At 44.9% G+C, this 21,548-nt stretch overlaps 1 protein-coding gene across 2 annotated transcripts in view; it reads left to right on the top strand.

The window, feature by feature from the left end:
- The window catches only part of CRHR2 (corticotropin releasing hormone receptor 2), a 325,322-nt gene extending 304,545 nt beyond the window's left edge, over positions 1 to 20,777 (top strand). For both annotated transcript variants that reach the window (XM_068238507.1, XM_068238508.1), the window contains exons 9-12: positions 2,143 to 2,228; positions 7,213 to 7,348; positions 7,817 to 7,858; positions 19,142 to 20,777. In XM_068238507.1, the coding sequence (XP_068094608.1) occupies positions 2,143 to 2,228; positions 7,213 to 7,348; positions 7,817 to 7,858; positions 19,142 to 19,282 (405 nt within the window). In that variant the 3' untranslated portion in view covers positions 19,283 to 20,777. The remainder of the gene's footprint in view (positions 1 to 2,142; positions 2,229 to 7,212; positions 7,349 to 7,816; positions 7,859 to 19,141) is intronic.
- Positions 20,778 to 21,548: the final 771 nt, after the last annotated feature.

Raw genomic sequence — 21,548 nt, 5'->3', positions numbered from 1 at the left:
TTTAGCAGAAGATAAATAATTCCCACGGCAGAACGCGGCTCTCCGTAAATAAGCGAATGTTTCTTCCAGTCACCGTTATTGATGGAGCTTATTTTCCCAATTTTAAAATGAAATGATATTTCTTGAGTGTCCTTGAGGAGCGTCGCGGAGAGCAGGCGGCGGCCCGACCGCGAGAGAGGTGCTCCAATAGCGCCACCTTCCCCCGCCCGGCCTCGCTAATAGCTGCATGAAATAGTGTAATCTGCAGAGGGAAGGGAGTTATGACATCATTGGTGATTCAAAACATCGAGACCCTTTACTGGGAGATGAGAGTATAAATAATTACTGCCAGAAAATGATGTTCCAGAAAACATGAATCGCCCTCATCAGCTTCGTCCGAACAGTATGTATGAGGGTCATCCAGAAAGCAAAGGCTGTTAAAGAACCACTACACCACAAAAGTAAGCAATTAAAATCTGACAGAACCAACAGGTTTTGGATTATTTCATCTCCTCATGAAGGATTCTCAGGGTATTCTCTGTTTTCAAAAGCATTTCCTGAACGGCAGCTTACCTGCCAAAATAGTAGCTATGGTATGTTATCTGGCTTTTCAAAAAGTACAAATCCTTAATCATGCTACTTTTTCTATTGAATTGATCATAATGGTAGTATGGTACAATGATGCTAGGCCAGCTTTAGCATGTAGTGTGGCTGATGGTGTAGTGGGTAAGACAGAGACCTACTACACACTGAGTCCTGGGTTCTAATCCCAGCTATGGTATGTGAGCTGGCTTTTCAAAAAGTACAAATCCTTAATCATGCTACTTTTTCTATTGAATTGATCATAATGGTAGTATGGTACAATGATGCTAGGCCAGCTTTAGCATGTAGTGTGGCTGATGATCTAGACTCTAGATTATCAGCCACACTACATGCTAAAGCTGGCCTAGCATCATTGTACCATACTACCATTATGATCAATTCAATAGAGGGTAAGACAGATACCTATTACCCATTGCATCCTGGGTTCAAATCCCAGCTGTGGAATATAAGCATGCTTTTCAAAAAGTACAAATCCTTAATCATGCTACTTTTTCTATTGAATTGATCATAATGGTAGTATGGTTTATGCTAGGCCAGCTTTAGCATGTAGTGTGGCTGATGGTGTAGTGGGTAAGACAGAGACCTACTACACACTGAGTCCTGGGTTCTAATCCCAGCTATGGTATGTGAGCTGGCTTTTCAAAAAGTACAAATCCTTAATCATGCTACTTTTTCTATTGAATTGATCATAATGGTAGTATGGTACAATGATGCTAGGCCAGCTTTAGCATGTAGTGTGGTTCATGGTCTAGACGGTAAGACAGATACCTACTACACACTGCGTCCTGGGTTCAAATCCCAGCTATGGTATATAAGCTGTTTTGAAAATCTGCAATTCCCTACTTGATTATATAAGAGGATAGATGGATGGAGAAGGAGGAGGAGGAATACGTCGGAATTCCGCGGAACAGCTCCGGAATACCGTCGGAATGAAGCGGTATGACGGTATGCGGAATAGTCTCGGAAATGGGCTCTTCCGACCATGCCTATCGACAGTATGAGCAGACTACTGGGTGCGCAGGCTTGACCTGGGGCCAGAGCTGTCATAGTGGATACAAAGGAAAAAAAAGAATTTTCCAAAACAGACCATATAGTTTTTAAAAAAATGCAAAGAAAAATGGTTTTTAAACTTGGAAAAATGACAGTTTACAAACCATTTTTCTTTGCATATTTAAAATGGATTTTCTCAAAAACTACAAGATCTTTTTGAAAAATTCTTTTTTTTGACTTGTACTCAATATTCTCCTTAACCTATGTACCAATTTTGGTAGCAATAGCATGTATGGGGACTTTGCTATTAATTGCCAAATAGGCATACAATTTCGCGAAATTGCGCAAAAGATACGCAAAACTATGAAATACTACTATTACATACGAAATCAATGAAGATTTTCGCTGAAATTTCGTATTACAATTACGATGCGAAAATGCAAATTTCAATGTGAAATGTCGCATATGCGAAATTTCAGCCCACCACTGCTTCTGGGTCTTTCTAGTACGTCTTATTGCCACCCAAGCTGAGGTCTTTGTTACAAGAAATAATTGTTCTCTCTCTTCCAGATCAACTTTGTATTTCTGTTCAACATTGTCAGAATATTAATGACCAAGTTAAGAGCATCGACTACCTCAGAGACAATACAATACAGGTAAGCCAACCTGCTGAGTTGGGTAGTTGTGTCTAGCTACATGCAATATTATTTTCTTTAGGGGCGGAGCATCGTGGGGTTCCTTTGTTAAAGGGAACCCCCAGATACCACCATAACCCCACCTCCTTTTGGGCATTGGAGGTGGGGATTAGTCCCTTGTCCATGGATTGGCAAGAGCTCTAGGAGACAGGGGGAGGCTTAGCCGCCCCACTTTTCTAGAACCTCCCATACCACCGACCATACAGGTGGCTTGTGCTATATAGCCCAGGGGCGTAACTATAACCCACCTGGCCCCCCTGCAGAAATTCTGACAGCCCTCCCCCCGGGACCCGCTCAAGGCCGTTTTGGGAGGCTGGAGGAGTCGCAGCATGAGGGGAGAGCTTGGCCACACAGCGGCAGGGAGGGGAGACGGCCTCCATGTAGTGTGCCGCTACTTCCTGTTTATACAGGAAGTAGCGTCAGACGCTAGAAAGAGGAACATCCGCGGTGGAACGAAAGGAAGGTATGTCTATATGCCCGCTGCCCGCCACTGCACAGACACTGATTTAAGCTGGAGGGGAGTGCAGAGAGGAGAGCCAGAGGTGAGGGAAGCTCCCCCCTCATGCTGCGACCCCTCCAGCCCCCCACAACTGCCTTGAGCGGGCCCCTGCCCACCCCCCGCAGGTGCAACAGCTGCATCCCCTATTGTTACGCTCCTGATGGAGCCCCAAGCGATCTGTAACAAAACCAGTAGTGTATATTTTGTAAATGGAGGCAACCTTGTTTTTATGTATGAAAACTGAAAAGTCATAATTCAAATTATTTGTAAGAATGGGAGTGACGTTTTTTTTGTTTGTTTGTTTGTTTGTGAACATATTTTCACAGGTAAAATGTAATTTTTGATGCAAAAACTCAAAAGCCCGATACACACCTTCAATTTTAATTGGTCAATCACTGAATGTATCCTCATGACACATAGAGGTGGTCACATTGGCTACCCAATCAAAATTGAAGACGTGGCCAGGCTTAAAGCCTGGTATATGCATCCATTTTTGATTGGCCAATTTTACAACCTCCATGTAGAATGAGGGTTTGCCTACACAATCTAGTCATAGTATTCATATCTGTTGTCCCTCAAACTACATGGAGGTGGTAAAATTGGTCAGTGATTGACCAATCAAAATTGAAGGTATGTACCAGGCTTTCATTCATTGGCCGATCAAAATTGCATGTGTGTACACCTTTACTCAAATGTAACGAAGGGCAGCTATAATCAAAAGCATAATAATTGAGAGTATTAGAATAAATCCAGGGGGAGTATAATAACTCTATAATGAGCGACAGCATTATTATGGAGATTTGGATATTCTGAACAATGTTTTCTCCCGGCAGCCGCCGTTTTATTGATGACTGTGTCAGGTGAGCTTCAGAGCTTTCTGAAGAGTGAGAATATCTATGTGAGTTTCATTTCGAAAGCGCAGCTCAGGTGGGATTTGAACTCCCAGCGCCTGTTATACGACTATATCTATAACTCAGCTCGGCCGAACGGCAGGAAGATGCGTTCTTCTGCCAACATAAAATGCAGAGCGCGTCTGATGTGACAACCCGAGGGGGGCGCTAGTCGCCCGCCTCAGATCTCTGCCTATAAAGCATGGGATGTGCGGGAGAGGAGTGACCAGCGGACGCACTGGTAGTGCGGCGGACGGAGAGGGGAGGCGGCAATACAGACCTCGCATTAACCCTTTGCTCTCTGAAATTAAAGAGGAACTTAACCGAAAAATATTAGTCGGAGGGTAAATCAATAAATGATTGTTATTCGCCATGTAATTTGTTCATGTTGTTTGATCAACAATGAGCTTGCAGGTCATCATCTTTACTGCTGGCAGACAAGAAAAAAAACTAGACAGCACCAACTGCTTTTATCTATAACCACACCCACTGACAATGCGATAGGCTAGAAGATTGTTTTTTTTATACATATACGCATGCACTGAGGGAGATACTGCTTGCTTGGCAGCTGGAAACAGCAGGTATTTCCCACAATGCATCAAGGTACACAGAAAGGAAACTGTCATGACCTAGGTCATGACATCACACTGTGGGAGGGGTTTCACCCCATTATCAGCCACACAGACCCCCGATAAGGTAAAGGTTTCTCATGGGATGGGGGTATCAGCTACTGATTGGGATGAAGTTCAATCCTTGGTTAACCACTTATGTGGTTTGCTACAGTACATCTACGCCGGGCAGGACTTCAGCTACTGCCCAGCCACGTAGATAATCGTCAATGGCGGCGGATACTTGCCGCTGACTGTTAGAGGGGAGATAAATGAATGGGAGCACAGTTCCCTATCATTAATCTAAGTCCCCGTGACAATGATTGCCGGCATCAATAAGATGCCACGATCATTGTAACAGAACAAACTAACACGTCCACTTATTACTTCCTGCTCACGTACTTATAGTACACTAATAGGAAATAATGTGCAATGACATCTTGCGGCCAAATAGTCGAATTACACCTACATACGTTTATTTTAATAAAAAGACCCACACTTACATTTAAAATTAACTCTGTCCCTCCCACCCTCTCCCATAGCTAACTAAATAAATAATATGCATATAATTAAAAAAAAGACAAATTAAAAAAATACATAAATTGTTACCTTAGGCACTGAACTTTTTTAATATGTATGCCGAAAGGGTATATTAATATTATTTATGAAATTATGGGCTTGTAATTAGTGATGGACATAAAATAAAAAAAATGCACCTTTATTTCAAAATAAAATATTGGCAACATACATTGTACTGGGGAACTATTTTAAACGTTTTAATAACCGAGACAAATGGGCAAACTAAATGTGCAGGTTTTAATTATGGTCGCTTGCATTATTTTAAAAATATAATGGCTGTAAAATGAGAAATAATTAATTTTCTCCACTGAGAAATAATACATTTTTTACATTTTTTTCCTTAATTTTTCCTGTTAAAATGCATTTAGAATAAAATAATTTTTAGCAAAATGTACCACCCAAAGAAAGCTTAATTGGTGGCAAAATTAAAAAGATATAGAGTGTTTCATTGTGATAAGTAGTAATAAAGTTATAGGTGAATGAATGGAAGGAAGAACAAATCTTACAAGACCTGGTTGGATAGGTTACGTGGCCACTTTTTCCTCTATGCACGAGCATAACTGTACTGCACCTGCTTAAGTATGTAGTAAGCTGAAGCCATTTGTCCACAAGCGGTTCTGTGCTCCTGCGCATGCCTGGGCGTACTTGCGCAGGTGCAGCACGTCTGTGCTGGTGCATGAAAAGGTTAACAAGGGTGTCCCTGAAAGAGGTGGGGGTCTCCAGGAGGACTTAGGACTTCTTTCTTCTTAGGTTTGTATCTATTTTTCTTTAATACTCTTCTCCTTGGATCTAGTTATACACTCTACCGTGAGTGTAACAGACAGCAATTATGATAAATAAAACACTATTATTACTTTTAAAAATGGAGGCCCCGTTTACAAAAAGCTGCAGTTTTTTGCCCAAGCCAGTTTACCACAACAAAGTGACATGATGCAACACATGACATTAGGTAAATGTAGTATCAGTCCTACATAGACCTTGCCTGTGTATTCACTTTTCAAATTTTTTGCATTCCAAGAGTTAAGAAACCAGCGCTTTTATGTATGCAAATGAGGCAGCCTTGAAATGCAACTATGGCATTCCTGAAAAGTGAATAGAAGGCAAAACACTTTTTCTTGTCTAAACAGAGACTCCTGCTAATAACCTAGTGCTGAGAAGTTCAAAGTTTAATTAACTCTGGAAGCTGGATGAGCCAGTTTCTAGCTCACACTGGCATGGCTGCTGTTAACACTCCCCCCCCTACAACCGTCTTTCAGTAAAGTTCCTTTTTAAAGGTAACCAAGCATCATTTTTAACTCCCAGAGCAGCTTGATCGAAAATTACAAAATGCATGCTTAAAATGTGGCTCATTATAAAAAAAAAACCTTTATTTTACCTCATCATTTTATGTTTAAGGGTTACTTAAGGTAGCCGTACACTGGTCGATTTGCCATTAGATCGACCAGCTGACAGATCCCTATCTGATGGAATCTGATCAGGGAGGGATCGTATGGCTGCCTTTACTGCAAACAGATTGTGAATCGATTTCAGCCTGAAACCGATCACAATCTGTGGAGCCGCCGCTGCCGCCTGTCCCCCCCCCCCCCCCCCCCCCTGCATACATTACCTGAAGCTGGCTCCGGGTCCTCTTCTCCGCCCTGCACCGCACCGCATCCCAGCATACACTGTATCACTCCGTGACCAGGAAGTTCAAATAGAGCGCCCTCTATTTGAACTTCCTGGTCACTGGAGTGACACAGGAAGTTAATGTACGCTGGGATGGAAGCAAGAGCGGTGCAGCGCGGAGAAGATGCGGAGAAGACGCGGAGAAGACGCCCGGGAGCCAGCGTCAGGTAATGTATAACTGTATCGGATCGGCCGCCGCTAGCGACGCGCTCTCTACCCGCGGGCGATCGACGGAAGTAACCCGCACGGCGCGATCGACGGACCGATCCGATTTCGGGAGGAAATCGGATCGGCGAGTGCGTTTACAGCGAACGATTGGCAGCATATTCGATCCCAGTGATCGAATCTGCTGTCGAATCGGCAGCAAATCGGGCCAGTGTATGGCCAGCTTTACAGGCAGTATTCTTCTTCTTCCTCTACTTCCTCCATTTGCAAGCAGCAGAAAATGGAAGGCAGATAAGGACTCTTCTAATTAGACTTAATTGCCCACAAGCTAAGTTCAAACAATCTCATTCAGTATTAGGGAGGAGGAAGACTGTGCTTCAAACAGATAAGATAAGTCACACTTGATGAACTTCATACCAACCTTGGATAATGGCAGTGAAAAGGGGGCAGGAGGGTTACCGTCTCAAACATGGCAGTCTTTTCAGCTATTTGAAACCACAAGTGGCTAAGATCCCTTTAATCCCTCTTGTGTCCGACAGGAAGGCGGTGAAGGCCACTCTTGTGCTCCTCCCACTTCTGGGAATAACATACATGCTGTTCTTTGTGAACCCCGGGGAGGACGACGTTTCCCAGATCGTCTTCATTTATTTTAATTCTTTTCTTCAGTCTTTTCAGGTAAGTGGTCTGGGCCTGTGCAAAAAAATCATCACTATAGTAAATTTTCCCAGCTAATTAAACCTGTTTCTTATCAAGTGGCCAATCATTTGCAGTCCTTGCCTGGGTCATATTATAATATAGTCAGGGATGCCAGAAGATTAGTGGGTTAGTCTGTGCTGTTGCAGTGCAGCTTCAACAGCAAGATTTTTTCGGACTCTCTCCATTTATTAAAGACATGTTGCACATGATTGCGGTCACATAACCATGTTCTGATATGACCCAGGCAAAAGCTGTAGTACGCTCTTGCCACTTAATAGCACACAATCAGTAAATTCACCTCTGCGTCTTAATCTCCTGGCTTACTTTACTGAATGTAATACTTTTGTGCTTCTTCTTTTTTTTCTTGGGGGGGGGGGGATGGGAGGGGGTACTTTTAAACTGTTGCCACCACAAAATAATAATACATCTTTGCTGATTTCTTTGCAGGGATTCTTTGTGTCTGTATTTTACTGTTTCCTGAATGGAGAGGTAAGCAAACTGTAAATGTCATTCTGTAATGTTAAAGGAAAACTACCAATAACCAAGTGATAATGTACAAAAATAATGTCTAGGTAGCTGTGTCAGCATTTTCCTACTTTTCATGTTAAATATCAGAGGCAAAAGCTGTAATTCGTTGTGTAAGTTGTAGCTGCATTGGAACAATTCATTAGCAAAGGGGTGGTGTCTGTGTTTCAATATTACACAGACAGTGCTGTTCTTTGCATGTGAGACTGCAGAGTTATATGAAAAGCCTCGGGTGTCAGGTTTCACACACAATTACAAATGTTTATGCTGCACATAACAAGATACATTTTCTCTGCTCCGTGCAGACAGCTCATTCAGAGACACAAGCAGCTACAGTTGGGCTAGAAAGACCTGCCTAACACACAGGGTTAACAGATGCAGGGAGAGGGATTCCCCCTCCCCTCATAATTCACTGGTCCATCAGTCTGGCCTTCAGATAATTGTGAAAGGAATTTGATAACAGTAAACAAAGAGATAAGCAGTGAAATGTATACACCACTAGTTAGGAGCACTTTGCAAATTATTTCCATCCCAATTTAAAAAAGCATGTTAATCGATATTGTTCCTTTAAGTAGTGAAAGTAAACATTTAAATGTCACATCTAGCTTCCGATGTATAGATCTGTCCAGCCAATCCTGAGAATCAAGCATCTGGCACTGCCCAGCCTGCCGGCACATCCAGACACCTGATGTGACGTTTTTCCGCTAGTTTAGTTGATGGGACCCAGGCACTAATTTGTAAGAAGCAGAGGGACCCAACAGGAAACACTATTTACGCCACCATCCGCCTAGGCTTAGAAAAGTTGCGTGAGTTGAGGCGGCAGCCTAAGTGTGCACCGAGCCTTAAAGCCCAGTGGCCATGGGTTGCAGGTGAAGGGCCTGATGTGAGATTTTAGCATTAGTGTTTCCCACTGGGTCACCTATTTCTTACAAATTAGCGGATGCCACCAAATTGTCAGGAGCAGGGAGTGGCTGTTGGTCTATGTTTCCCGCTGGGTCCACTCGACGGACGTGCCTACTGAGGTTATGTGATGGGGAAGCCAGGAGAGGAGGTAGTAAGCAACAAAGTTATGCCCCCCCCCCCCAATTGGTTGTGGGTGGCGCGCTCCCCCAGTGCTTGTACCTGGCATATCCTCCATCAACGTTTGTAAAAGAACATTTTGCAGCACACTTTTCCCATAGGATTTAAAGTGTATAGCACATCGATCTCAGGAAAAGAGATACATTTCCACAAATGGCAGAATAAACAGGTTGGCTTTCAAATTGGATTTAAACTTCTCCAAGGATGGAGCTGTCCTGATTAAGTGTGGAAGGGAGCAGGATCGGTTCTAGACTATTTGCCGCCTGAGGCAAACTTGTGAGAAAACGTGCCCCACCCCCAGTATAATAACCCCCCCAGAATAGGTAGCCTGGGGGGGGTAGCGGGCAGGAAGGGAGTTATGGGCACAGTGGCGGGGAGGGGGGTCGGACCCCCCCTCCCTCACCCGGGTCCCCTGACTTGCACTCCCCCTCTGGCTATTAAGCACAGCAGCATAGTATGATCAGGCAGCAGGCAGGCATGACTCACCTCTTCCTCGTTCCAGCATGCGTTCCACTCTCGTCACTTCCTGCAACGCCGTCCACTTACAATACAGTGTGTGGCATTGCAGGAAGTGATGAGAGTGGAACGCACGCTGGAACGCGGAAGAGGTGAGTCATCCCTGCCCGCTGCCTGATGATACTACACTGCTGCACTTAATAGCTGGAGGGAGAGTGCAGATCGGGGGAAACAGGTGAGGGAGGGAGGTCCGACCCCCCTCCTCCCCGCCACTGTGCCCATAACTCCCTTCCTGCCCGCTACCCCCTCCAACTCGGCGCCCCCTCCCCCCCCAGGCCCCCACCCACAGCCAGACAGGTGCCCTTCGATTTTGCCGCCTGAGGAACCCACCTCACCCCGCCTTATGGGCGGATTGGCCCTGGTAGGGAGTTTCACAAGGTAGGAGAAGCATGACAATACAATATGATAATAATACAATAACATTTGGAAAGTGCTTTTTCCCCCTAAAATTTAAAACACGTAGATATGTCTTGAATCAGTACAGAGTTACATGCTTGACTGTGTTACAGAGGACATAGCCAGGCGTTCATAAATGCCACACCAAACAGGTGGCTTTTTTCAGTTTGGCCTTAAATGCTTCGAGGGATGGAGATGTCCTGATTGGGTGTGGCAGGTGGTTCCAAAGAGCTGGGCAGCATGACCGAAGGCCTGGGCCCATATGCAATTCACCTTTTCTCCTGAGTTTTCTCCTAGGTGATCTTTTTAATCATGTCAATAAAATGCATTTTAAACCAAAAGCTAGAAAATAGTTAAATAGTTTTGATAGTACCTTTCTATCCACTTGTTGGTACATTTTCAATTGCAGAGTGTTGAAAAGTTATTCTAAATTAAAGTTGAAAAATTATCACCTAGGAGAAAACTCAGGTGAAAAAGGGAATTGCATATGGGCCTCTGTCTCCAAAGGTTTTGATATGGGCTCTGGGGGTGACCAAGTTATTAGATCGCATAAAATGGTCAATAGAAGACCTCAAATAAAATGGTGCCGCCTGTCGCCTTCCCGACCGGTTTCGCAAGATTGCGAAACCGGTCGGGAAGGCGACAGGCGGCACCATTTTATTTGAGGTCTTCTATTGACCATTTTATGCGCGCTACTTTTTCGGGGTTCCCAGTGCACGGGCCCCGATATCTAATATATTCCGGAGGAATCTGTGGTGTGCAACATCGCTGGTGAAACGACACCATTTGAAAGTTCTGCGGACCATCTATCAAACTCGTTTACAACCTTATAATGTGGGTTGTTGGAATCTGGTAAGCCTTGCTTCTTTACCTTTTTGTTCGAAGATCCTGTATACCAAAAAATGACGAAAGCTGTATTACTATAGACCTGCGCTGACTTTATATATTCATTGCTTGTGTGGACTTTTGGACATTGTCCTTCTCGGCTGCGGTCGCCTTCTGCCTTGGCACTGACACTTGTTGTTTATTTTTGTTTAAGTTATTAGATCCTTTTGATCTAAGATTGTGGGAGGTGTGATGCAGTTGCAACAAGTACTTGAGGTATATCCAGAGCCCAGATTGTGAAAGGATTTGAATGTCTCTGGTTCCGTTCCATACTTTTTGAGGTGGACTTTGTAGATGACCAGATGATAAAGTCCTCCTGATTGAAGTCCCAGAAAATATGCTGCTGAAGCAACAAATCTTTCAGATAGACATGACGTAAATTGTGTAAGCATTTGCATGTTAGTGGGCCAATCCTAAAAAGGATTTTTTATGGAGTGAGAGAAGAATCGGTATTACTGTATTATTATTATTATTATTATTATTATTTTTTATTTATATAGCGCCAACATCTTCCGTAGCGCTGTACATAGTACAAACAAATAATGGGAAACAAATATACATAAGAAATACAAGACACTGTACCGTCATGACATTGAATAGAGTAAATACAGATACATACATAGTTGATATGTAGTTGGTACATATGTTAAAATAACAGCAGTATGAGAAACACTAGGAGGAGGTCCCTGCCCTTGCGAGCTTACAATCTAGAGGGTAGTGGGGAGGAAACAAAAGGGAAGGAAACACCAGGATTAGTGGGTGAGCCAGTGTGCCTTCAGTGCTGCCTATAGCAAATTATAGGCTTGTCTGAACAGGTGTGTTTTCAGAGTGCGTTTGAAGGTTTCCAGACTTGAGGCATGACGAACCGGCTGAGGGAGAGAGCCCGTGAGAAGTCTTGGATGCGAAAGTGAGACGAGGTGACTAGGCTGGAGGACAAAAGGGTCTCCTGTGAGGAACGGAGGGTCCGGGCGGGGAGGTATCTGGAGATTAAAGAGGAAATGTATGGAGGCGATAGCTTGTATAGAGCTTTGTATGCAGGTGTGAGAAGTTTAAACTGGATCCTTTGGGCAACTGGTAGCCAATGGAGGGATTGGCAGAGAGGGGCTGCCTCAGAGGATCTAGAAGAGAGGTGGATGAGACGGGCCACAGAGTTTAGTAGGGATTGGAGAGGTGCCATTCTGCTTTTTGGTAGACCACAGAGTAGGGTGTTGCAGTAGTCAAGACGGGAGATGATTAGGGCATGTACAAGCATTTTAGTTGCTTCTTGTGAAAGGAAGGGACGGATTCTGGAAATGTTTTTGAGATGGAAGTAGCAGGAGGTAGTTAAAGTGTTAATATGTGGTTTAAAGGAGAGCTCAGAGTCCAGAGTTACCCCTAGGCAACGAGCTTTGGGGGTTGATGCTATTGGGGTGTTATCTACATTGATTGTGACAATGGGAGGTGGAACAGAGAGCGAAGGTGGAAATATCACAATCTCCGTTTTGCTCATATTGAGTTTAAGGAAGCGGGATGACATAAATGTAGATACAGCGGATAGACATTCTGGAACTTTTGATAGTAGTGTGGAGAGGTCTGGGGCAGAACAATAAATTTGGGTGTCATCAGCATAGAGGTGATATTGAAACCCAAAAGAGCTTATTATCTGTCCCAGGCCATGGGTGTAAATGGAAAAGAGGAGGGGTCCAAGGACGGACCCTTGTGGTACTCCCACAGACAGTGGGCGTGGAGAGGAGTTGGTATTGGCATAGGAGACCATGAAAGAACGTCCAGACAGGTAGGAGTTGAGCCAGGAGTGTGCTAGGCCCTTGATTCCCAGTGTTGAGAGGGTCTAGAGAAGTAGGGTATGATCAACAGTGTCGAAGGCAGAGGACAGATCTAGGAGTATTAGTACCGAAAATCTGCCTTTGGCTTTAGCAGCTAGGAGGTCATTGGCAACCTTAGTGAGAACGGTTTCCGTAGAGTGTTGAGGGAGGAAGCCAGACTGGAAGGGGTCCAACAGGGAATTAGCAGAGAGAAAGTTAGACAACTCTGAGTAAATGTGGCGTTTCAGCAGTTTGGAGGCAAAGGGAAGGAGAGAGACTGGGCGGTAATTAGAAAGGGCCGTAGAGTCTAAAGCGGGTTTTTTGATTAGTGGTGTTATGATAGCTTGTTTAAATGAAGAAGGGAAAGTGCCAGTTGAGATGGAAAGGTTAAACAGTGTTGTTAAAGCAGGAATGAGGGGGGAGGAGACCTGGGGGATAAGATGAGAGGGAATAGGGTCTGAGGTGCATGTAGTAAGATGAGCTTTAGAGATTAGTGAAGAAAGACGCTGTTCAGTTAAGGCTGAGAAGATTGTTAGCGGGGAGGAGGTATGAGTGCGTGAGTGGTTATGTGGAGAGGGATAGTTGATAGTAGGGGAGCTGCCGGACAGAGAGGAAAAAGGAAGAGGTGATTGGACCGGTGAAGAGGGTTGCTTTAGAAAGCTGTTCTGTAGTGTTTCAATTTTGCTCACAAAATATGCTGCAAAGTCTTCTGCAGACAAGCTTGTGGTTGTAGGGGGAGGCGGGGGGTGGAGAAGAGAGCTGAAGGTGTTGAAAAGTTGTTTAGGGTTATGGGATTGTGAAGAAATAAGTGTAGAGAAGTATGACTGCTTTGCAAGTGAGAGAGTGTCCCTGAGCTGGAGCAGCGTGTTTTTATAGTGGGCGAAGTTATCTGCATTGGTGTACCACTGTATGTGGTAATGGAACGTGAACTTCGCCTGACAGAGATTGAGGGAGATGTATGAGATATCATCTTCTCTCACTTCCTCGAAATAAGACCCTGGTGTTAAAATTTAATTTTCATTCTTCCCAGTGTAGTCCAGTGTTGCCAGTTTGCGGGTGAAACAGATTGTGAATGTTTTATTGATGGAAGCTCGGACAAAGTGTCATCCCAAAGCTTGATGGGACTTGCAGAAAGTCCATTCTCTGGACCCATCAATTATAAATTGAGTTATCACCTCAATAAGTCAGGCCAAAGGGCAAGCTTTCCTACAGTCTATAATACATCAACCTGGGAATAGCAGCTTTCTTCCTCCCTTCTTTGGAGAAGGAACTCCTGCGAAAATCCAGAATCTCAACCTCTGACTCAAAACCATGAATCATACATGAAATTGTCTGAGGAGTATCCAAAGTTGTTACCTCAAACCACCATTTTTTTTTTTTACTTTTGGAATCGAGGTATTCTACAAATGCAGCAGTGGTGTATGTTAAAGTCTCTACTTTTATTACAAATGTAATAAGTAAAAATAATCACTTCATTTTAGCGACAATTCACTAAGGTTGTTGCCGCGTAGAAAACTGAAATTCCCAACTAGTCAGGTACAGTGGTGGCTCCAGGATTTTTTTTGGGGGGGTGCTATGCAGGTGCTGGACTAATTTCTGGGGTAGTTGATGACCCGTGGTGTGCACTGCAGCAAAAAATGGGTGTGGCTATAACCAGATGAAGGCAGAGCTAACTGTAGTTTAAAGTGAACCCGAGGTGAGAGTGATATGGAGGCTGCCATATTTATTTCCTTTTAAACAATACTAGTTGCCTGGCGGCCCTGCTGATCTATTTGGCTGCAGTAGTGAATTGAATTACACCAGAAACAAGCATGCAGCTAATCTTGTCAGTTCTGACAATATTGTCAGAAACCCCTGACCTGCTGCATGCTTGTTCAGGGTCTATGGTTGAAAGAATTAGAGGCAGAGGACCAGCACGGCAGCCAGGCAACTGGTATTGCTTAAAAGGAGATAAATATGGCAGCCTCAATATTATTGTCACCTTTAAAAGTGCAACCCAAAGACAGTGGGCCCAAGTTTTGGTGACCTTTTGCCCAGAAAATTCACATAATTGTGCAGGTTTTCTCAAGAAAATACACATAATGTGAGCAGATTTGCCCAGAAAATATGTTCAATCATGTCGGCAGATTTGACCAACAAACACATTCAATCATTTGGCAGATTTGACCAGAAAATAGGTTCAATCATGTGGCAGATTTAAGCAGAAAATAGTTCAATAATGACGGCAGATTTGACTAGAAAATACGTGCAATCATGACGGCAGATTTGACTAGAAAATACATGCAATCATGTCGGCAGATTGGACCAGAAAATACATGCAATCATGTCGGCAAATTTTCCCAGAAAATACATGCAATCATGTGGCAGATTTGACCAGAAAATACGTGGAATCATGTGGCAGATTTGACCAGAAACTACGTGCAATCATGTCGGCAGAGTTGCCCAGAAAATACGTGCAATCATGTGGAAGATTTGACCAGAACATACACCTGCTAATATAAAAAAAAAACAGTTACTCACCTGCTGAAGACCTCCTGTCCCGGCCTCCGTCCGGCGCGCAGCTCCCACGAACCTCTGCAGCCAGCAACTGAAACTCCCGCGCTGAGAGTAGGGCTACGGGAAAATTGCACCCGAAGCCCCGCACTGCAGACTCAAAGTCTCCAGAGCAGGGCTTCAGACGCCATTTTACCGTAGCCCTGCTCTACTGCTGCCGGAGCTGCGGGCTGCTGCTGCCGGTGAACTGACACGGCGTCTATTAGACACCGAAAGTCAGTTCATGCTGGGGGTGCTCTAGGGGTGCTTGGAGAATTTTAGGGGGTGCTTCAGCACCCAAAGAACCCCCCTGGCGCCGCCACTGGTCAGGTAAATGCTTCAATAAATGAAAATTCACAAAGAATACAGCATGTGGTGAAACAAGTGAGATCCAGCCTGGAGCTATCAGTACCTAACAGAACAGGGAACAGCTTCAGGCTACCTAAACGGGGTGTGGGGGGCAGCATTTTGCTACCTATACTAAAGGGGGGGGGCACCTGCCAACCTATACTAAATGGGTGGACAGGATCTCGTTACCTATATTGGGGGGTCATGAACATACTTAGCCCCCCATTGCTGCCCGGGACCCTATATGGCTGTGCTCCCATTTACAAGTGTAACTGTACTGGGCATGCAAGAATATGGTCCTCGCATTCCCATTAGCACAAAGTCACTTGTGCACAGAGGAAACAGACAAGCATGAAAGGCTTTGAGCTACTGGACATGTGTGGACCATGCCTGCGCGGACCCAGTACGGTTGCGCACAGATGCACAGGCGGGATTGCAGCCACAAGGAAGAAGAGGGTCCCAGTCAACAGTGAGGAGTCTGAATATGTTTGGTGGTGCTCAATGCAGTAACAGTAGGCACGCGGCATGGGGAGGATCTATCGAGGTGAGTATTTTTTCTTTATTCTGCGTCAGGTTCACTTGAAGACTTCCTTGGTGAAAAAGTGTGTTTGTTTGGGGGCGTTGAGATGTTGGTGTTGGTGGGGCGGCTGGTGACAGTGGGCCTTGGGCGATAAGAGGTACAGATCCGGCCCTGGCTGCTGTAAATGACTGCAGACACTCGGGCTGATGGGTCTGATTTTTGTACTTCTTCCTCTTGAAAAACGCTTGTCGTTATTTATTAATTTCCCAATCTCAGATTCATTAGCCCCTTGCATTTATTATTAATATCGGAGGCCTATTAACAGTGACTGCCTCCTGGGGATTCTGCAGAAAACAGCTCATTACAGCCGGCTGGGATCAGTGATCGGTCAGAAATAATTACACCCTGTGCTGACCCCCTCAATTCAAACATCCCCCCCCCCCTTTCCTTACGCACGCACAGATCATTTACAGCCCAACTTCCAACACAAATCTGTTGCTGCGGCCAGCATCTGTTGTCAGTGTAGAAACTCTGAGATTAATGGTATCAAATAAATTTTTTTATAGTGTACCTAGACCTGGGGGGGGGGAGATATAGAAAAAGGATACATACCTGGGGCTTCCTCCGGCTCCCTTACTATCCTCCTGCGCCCTCTGGATCCTCCACTGTTTGGCCCATCCTTCAGTCAGGGCCAGTTGTAGCATGCGCAGTCCAGCTGCGCACTCCCACCCATTGAACTCCTACCACCGGGAGCGTCCTGCGCCTGCACAGTAGTACTGCACAGGCGCGGAACGCTCCCAGCGATGAGAGCACGATGGAGGAGCACGCGGCTGAGCCACCCATGTGCAGTATTCCCCAGACTGAGGGACTTTACGGGCCAAATAGCAGAGGATCCAGGTGGCGGAGGAGGAGGAAGGCGAGGGAGGGTCAGCCTGGAGGGGGCCGGAGGAAGCCCCAGGTACAGTGGGATGCGAAAGTTTGGGTAACCTTGTTAATCGTTATGATTTTCCTGTATAAATTGTTGGTTGTTATTTTGAGCAGTGTTTAGGGTCGTTGTCTTGTTGAAAGATCCAGCCCCGGCACTGCTTCAGCTTTGTCACTGATTCCTGGACATTGGTCTCCAGAATCTGCTGATACTGAGTGAAATCCATGCGTCCCTCAACTTTGATAAGGTTTCCCATCTATACACTGGCCACACAGCCCCACAGCATTATGGAACCACCACCATATTTTACTGTAGGTAGCAGGTGTTTTTCTTGGAGTGCTATGTTCTTTTTCCTCCATGCGGTATGCCCCTTGTTATAGTCAAATAACTCAATTTTAGTTTCATTAGTCCACAGCACCTTATTCCAAAATGTAGCTGACTTGTCCAAATGCGCTTTAGCATACCTCAAGCAGCTCTGTTTGTGTTGTGGGTGGAGAAAAGGCTTCCTCTGCACCACTCTCACATACAGCATCTCCTTGTGTAAAGTGCGCCGAATGGTTGAACGATGCACAGTGACTCCATCTGCAGCAAGATGATGTTGTAGGTCTTTGGTGCTGGTCTGTGGGTTGACTCGCTTCTGTCTATCCGAGATTTTTCTTGGTCTGCCACTTCAAGCCTTAATTTGAATTAAGCCTGTGGTCTTCCATTTCCTCAATATGTTCCTAACTGTGGAAACAGACAGCTGAAATCTCTGAGACAGCTTTCTGTATCCTTCTCCTAAATGGTGAAAAATCTTTGTCTTCAGGTCATTTGAGCGTTGTTTTGAGACCCCCATGTTGCTGCTCTTCAGAGAAAGTTAAAAGAGGAGGGAAACTTACAATTGACACCGTTAAATACTATTTCTCATCATTGGATAGACCTTTGTATGTAGGTCAGGGGTCACTGAGCTTACCAAGCCAATTTGAGTTCCAATGATTAGTTCTAAAGGTTTTGGAATCAATAAAATGACAGGTGTTCCCCAAGCCGATCAAACTGCCTGTAATCACTGAACACCGGCATAAATGAGATGCTGGTGGTTATTGACAAAGTGAAAGTAAAAAAAATCAATGCATTACTTCCTGTGTACTGTGAACAGTACACAGGAATAAAATACAGTGACATCTAGTGGCCAAATAGTAAAAATGCACCTACATAGGTTAAATTAAATAAAAATAAATAAATCCATTAATTAACCCCTTACCTCTCCCACTCTCCCAGTTACCAAAATAAAGCACTTCTAAACAAAAATTACATAATCACCTTAGGGACTCTATTAATATGTATGTCATGAGGGTATATTACTGTTATTTTTGCAAATAAGGGCTTATGATTAGTGATATACTGTAGTTTAAATGAATGCAAAACTGAAAAAATACACCTTTAGTTCAAAATAATAATTTAAATGTCATAATAACCGGGACAAATGGACAAATAATTTATAAGGAATAATGATTTTTTTTCAATTTTTTTCTTATTATTCCCATCAAAATGTGTTAAGAATAAAAAGTAAAGCTTATTTGGGCTGCTGTGAATGAGTCTTAAAAGCAGGCATACTGACCATGTGACCAGCATGTTGGGTTCTTCAAAATTGTACTAGACTCTGTACTAAGAAAAAACTCCCCTGGGGGTACTCACCTTCGGTAAGGGGAAGCCTCTGGATCCTATCAAAGCTTCCCCCCCGTCCTCCTCCATCCCACGATGGTCTCGCTGCAGCCCACTGAATGCACAGCCAACAATTTGTCAGGCTGTGCAATATTTACCTTTCCCTGTTCCAGCGGGGGCGCTGTTGCGGCTCTCCGATCGGAAATAGCGATCTCAGTTGGGTCCACTCTACTGTGCAGGCGCAGGAGATTTGCGCTTGCGCAGTAGAGCGGACCCCACTGGGATCGGCTATTTTGGAGCCGATGCTGCGCCTGCGCTGGAGCTGGGAAGGTAAATATTTACATGGTCGCCGTTCCTAGACCTGCACAAGACCACCGTGGGATGGAGGAGGACGAAGGAAGCCTCGATAGGATCCAGAGGCTTCCCGCTCTCGAGGTGAGTACCCCCCCCCCCCCTTCCACCGGGGGCATTTTTTCTTAGTACAGATCCTATTTAAGAATTAATTATTTCTGTAAATGTGACTTATATAATCTGTGTCGAGGGCAGTGTGCACATTTTAATGCAATGTTGTCTAACACGCCCTGTCTTCTTCCTCCGCCCAGGTGCGATCAGCTGCCAGGAAGAGATGGCACCGCTGGCAGGACCACCACTCCCTCCGGGTCCGCGTGGCCCGAGCCATGTCCATCCCCACGTCGCCTACGCGGATCAGTTTCCACAGCATAAAGCAGACTGCCGCTGTTTGAGAGACCCGCCCGGAGCCTTCTTTTTTTTTGTATTATTATTCATTTTTTATTTTTCATTTCCTAAAATTCTCACTGTGACGTGTCGGTGGACGTTTCGTACCTTTGTGCCTGGAGTTTCAAAGCCGAAACCCCGGGACGTGTACAGAGAACAAAAAAGACCTAACTCTGAATGTTCGTGAATGACGTCGGGTTCAGTATTGTAAGCACAAGGCAAGGGGACACCTCGCTGGAAAAGCTGTAGATTAATACTGAAATGACGTGAGCGGAAGGAGGGCTCTGACCTCTCTGGTGGCTTCTCAGGAGAAAAGCTAAAGATGGATTTAAAGTGGGCCTTGCGTGGAAAAAAAAGGACTTTAGACAGCTTGATCCGTGTTGTGTGTTGTAAAACCGTGACTGGCGCCACGTGGGTGTGCAGAGAAGTGGCTCCACCCACCGCATGCTGCTTATAAGCCATCTCCCGGCCAATCGGAAGAGACCTGCTTTGTTGGTCATGTGAGGTGAACAATCTCCCCTCCTCCCCATCGCAATGGCTAAAATGAAATCTCTATATGTGTAGGTAAGAGGAACCAGATTTCGGTAACATAGGGGAAGACTTGGGACCAGGTTGGAGCCTCTCTTCACCAACTTGCATAGGTTACTCAAACATACATCGCGTCACAGATACAGCGAGATATATCTGCACCAATGGGTGCCACTGGTGGCCCTGCCACGTTCAATGCGTTTCATTAAAACGGTCTGCTCTTAAAGTGTACCCGAGGTGACATGTGACATGATGAGATTAACCTGTGTATGTACAGTACAAATCATATCACTAACCAGGCTGTATTACTTGCTTTATTTTGCTGCCTGAAAGAGTTAATTTCTAGGGATACTTAAAAAAGTAATTTTTAGGAGTAGGAGGATAAATATAATTGTTTATCTCATCAGATTATTTTCTCCTCGGGTTCACTTCAAGGATATGGCTCTTGGATCGCGACGCAAGGTCCACTTTAAATCGCAGGATATTCTGTGACGGATCAAACGTTTCTGATCGTTTTTTCTATGTCACGGAGGGTCTAAAAACTGTTTGATGGTTATTGATGAGAAAGCAAAACGCTGCAGAAACGAGAGGTTATTTAATTTAAAATCGTTTTTAAATGCAAAAAGATTCTGTATATATGTATAAGTAATTTTGTAGAGAAAAAGAAAAAAAAACATCCAGCTCACTAAATTGCTGCTGACATTTCACAACTAGAGGAAAGGTTGCCCTGTCGTCCCTGATTGTCACATTTGTCACCGCTAATAAGATGCCGGCAGAAAGGACAGCGGGGGATAATTGGTTGGCATACTAATCGTGCAGCACGTGTACCCTGGGCGCAGTTCCTTCCAGGTCTGATCTCTGTATGAAGGGGGTGAGGTCAGTTAAAGGACCACTTCAGCTAAAAAAGTAATCAGTTAAAGCGGGAGTGTCACCATAAAAATCAAATTTCAACAGCAATGGTCTGAGTGTATTAAAGCCAATGGGTACCACATTAAAAATAAAAAAGTCAGATACTCACCTAAGGAGAGGGAAGGCTCGGTCCTAATGAGCCATCCCTCTCCTCTCCCGGTGCCCTCCGTGCTGCTCTGGCTCCCCCGTTCGCGTCCGCCGCCGCAGGGACTTCGGAGGTCTTCGGGAGCACTCGGGCTTCCGAAGACGGGCCGCTCCATACTACGCACGCGCGATTGCGTCATAGAGGGCGCTCGCGCGAGTGCGTCATGAAGGGCGCTCGCGCATGCGTAGTATGGAGCGACCCGTCTTCGGGAGCCCGAATGCTCTCGAAGGCTTCCGAAAGCTCCCTTCGGCATGCGGAAGTGGCAGTATTTGACCGAACTGGTCCAATACTGCCACGGGGGATCTTGCGCGGGACCGGGTACCGGGAGAGGAGAGGGAAGGCTCATTAGGACCGAGCCTTCCCTCTCCTTAGGTGAGTATCCGACTTTTTTATTTTTAAAATGGTAAACACTCACTTTAAGTGATAAAGATGCTAATCCTGCATTCAAAACTTTGAAAACTTTTTCTGCTGTTATGGTTTGGAGTTATCACATACATAAGGAGCACTGGCCCTTCAGTAGTCAGTGCCAGTTGCATGCTGGGGGTTCTTTTTATCTATAATATATTCCACATCTTCCCTTTTCTTCTTGTGTTTACAAGTAAGGCAGAGGTGACTCAGTGATTGGAGGAGAAAAGAAAAAAAAGTAAAGGGCAGAAATGACATCAGGATTTAGCCTAAACTGTGGGCAAAAG

Source organism: Hyperolius riggenbachi, chromosome 5 (genome assembly GCF_040937935.1).
Source record: "Hyperolius riggenbachi isolate aHypRig1 chromosome 5, aHypRig1.pri, whole genome shotgun sequence".
NCBI classification, from domain to species: domain Eukaryota; kingdom Metazoa; phylum Chordata; class Amphibia; order Anura; family Hyperoliidae; genus Hyperolius; species Hyperolius riggenbachi.
Note: the sequence above shows the minus strand (reverse complement) of the source record. Positions and strands in the feature narration are given on the sequence as shown.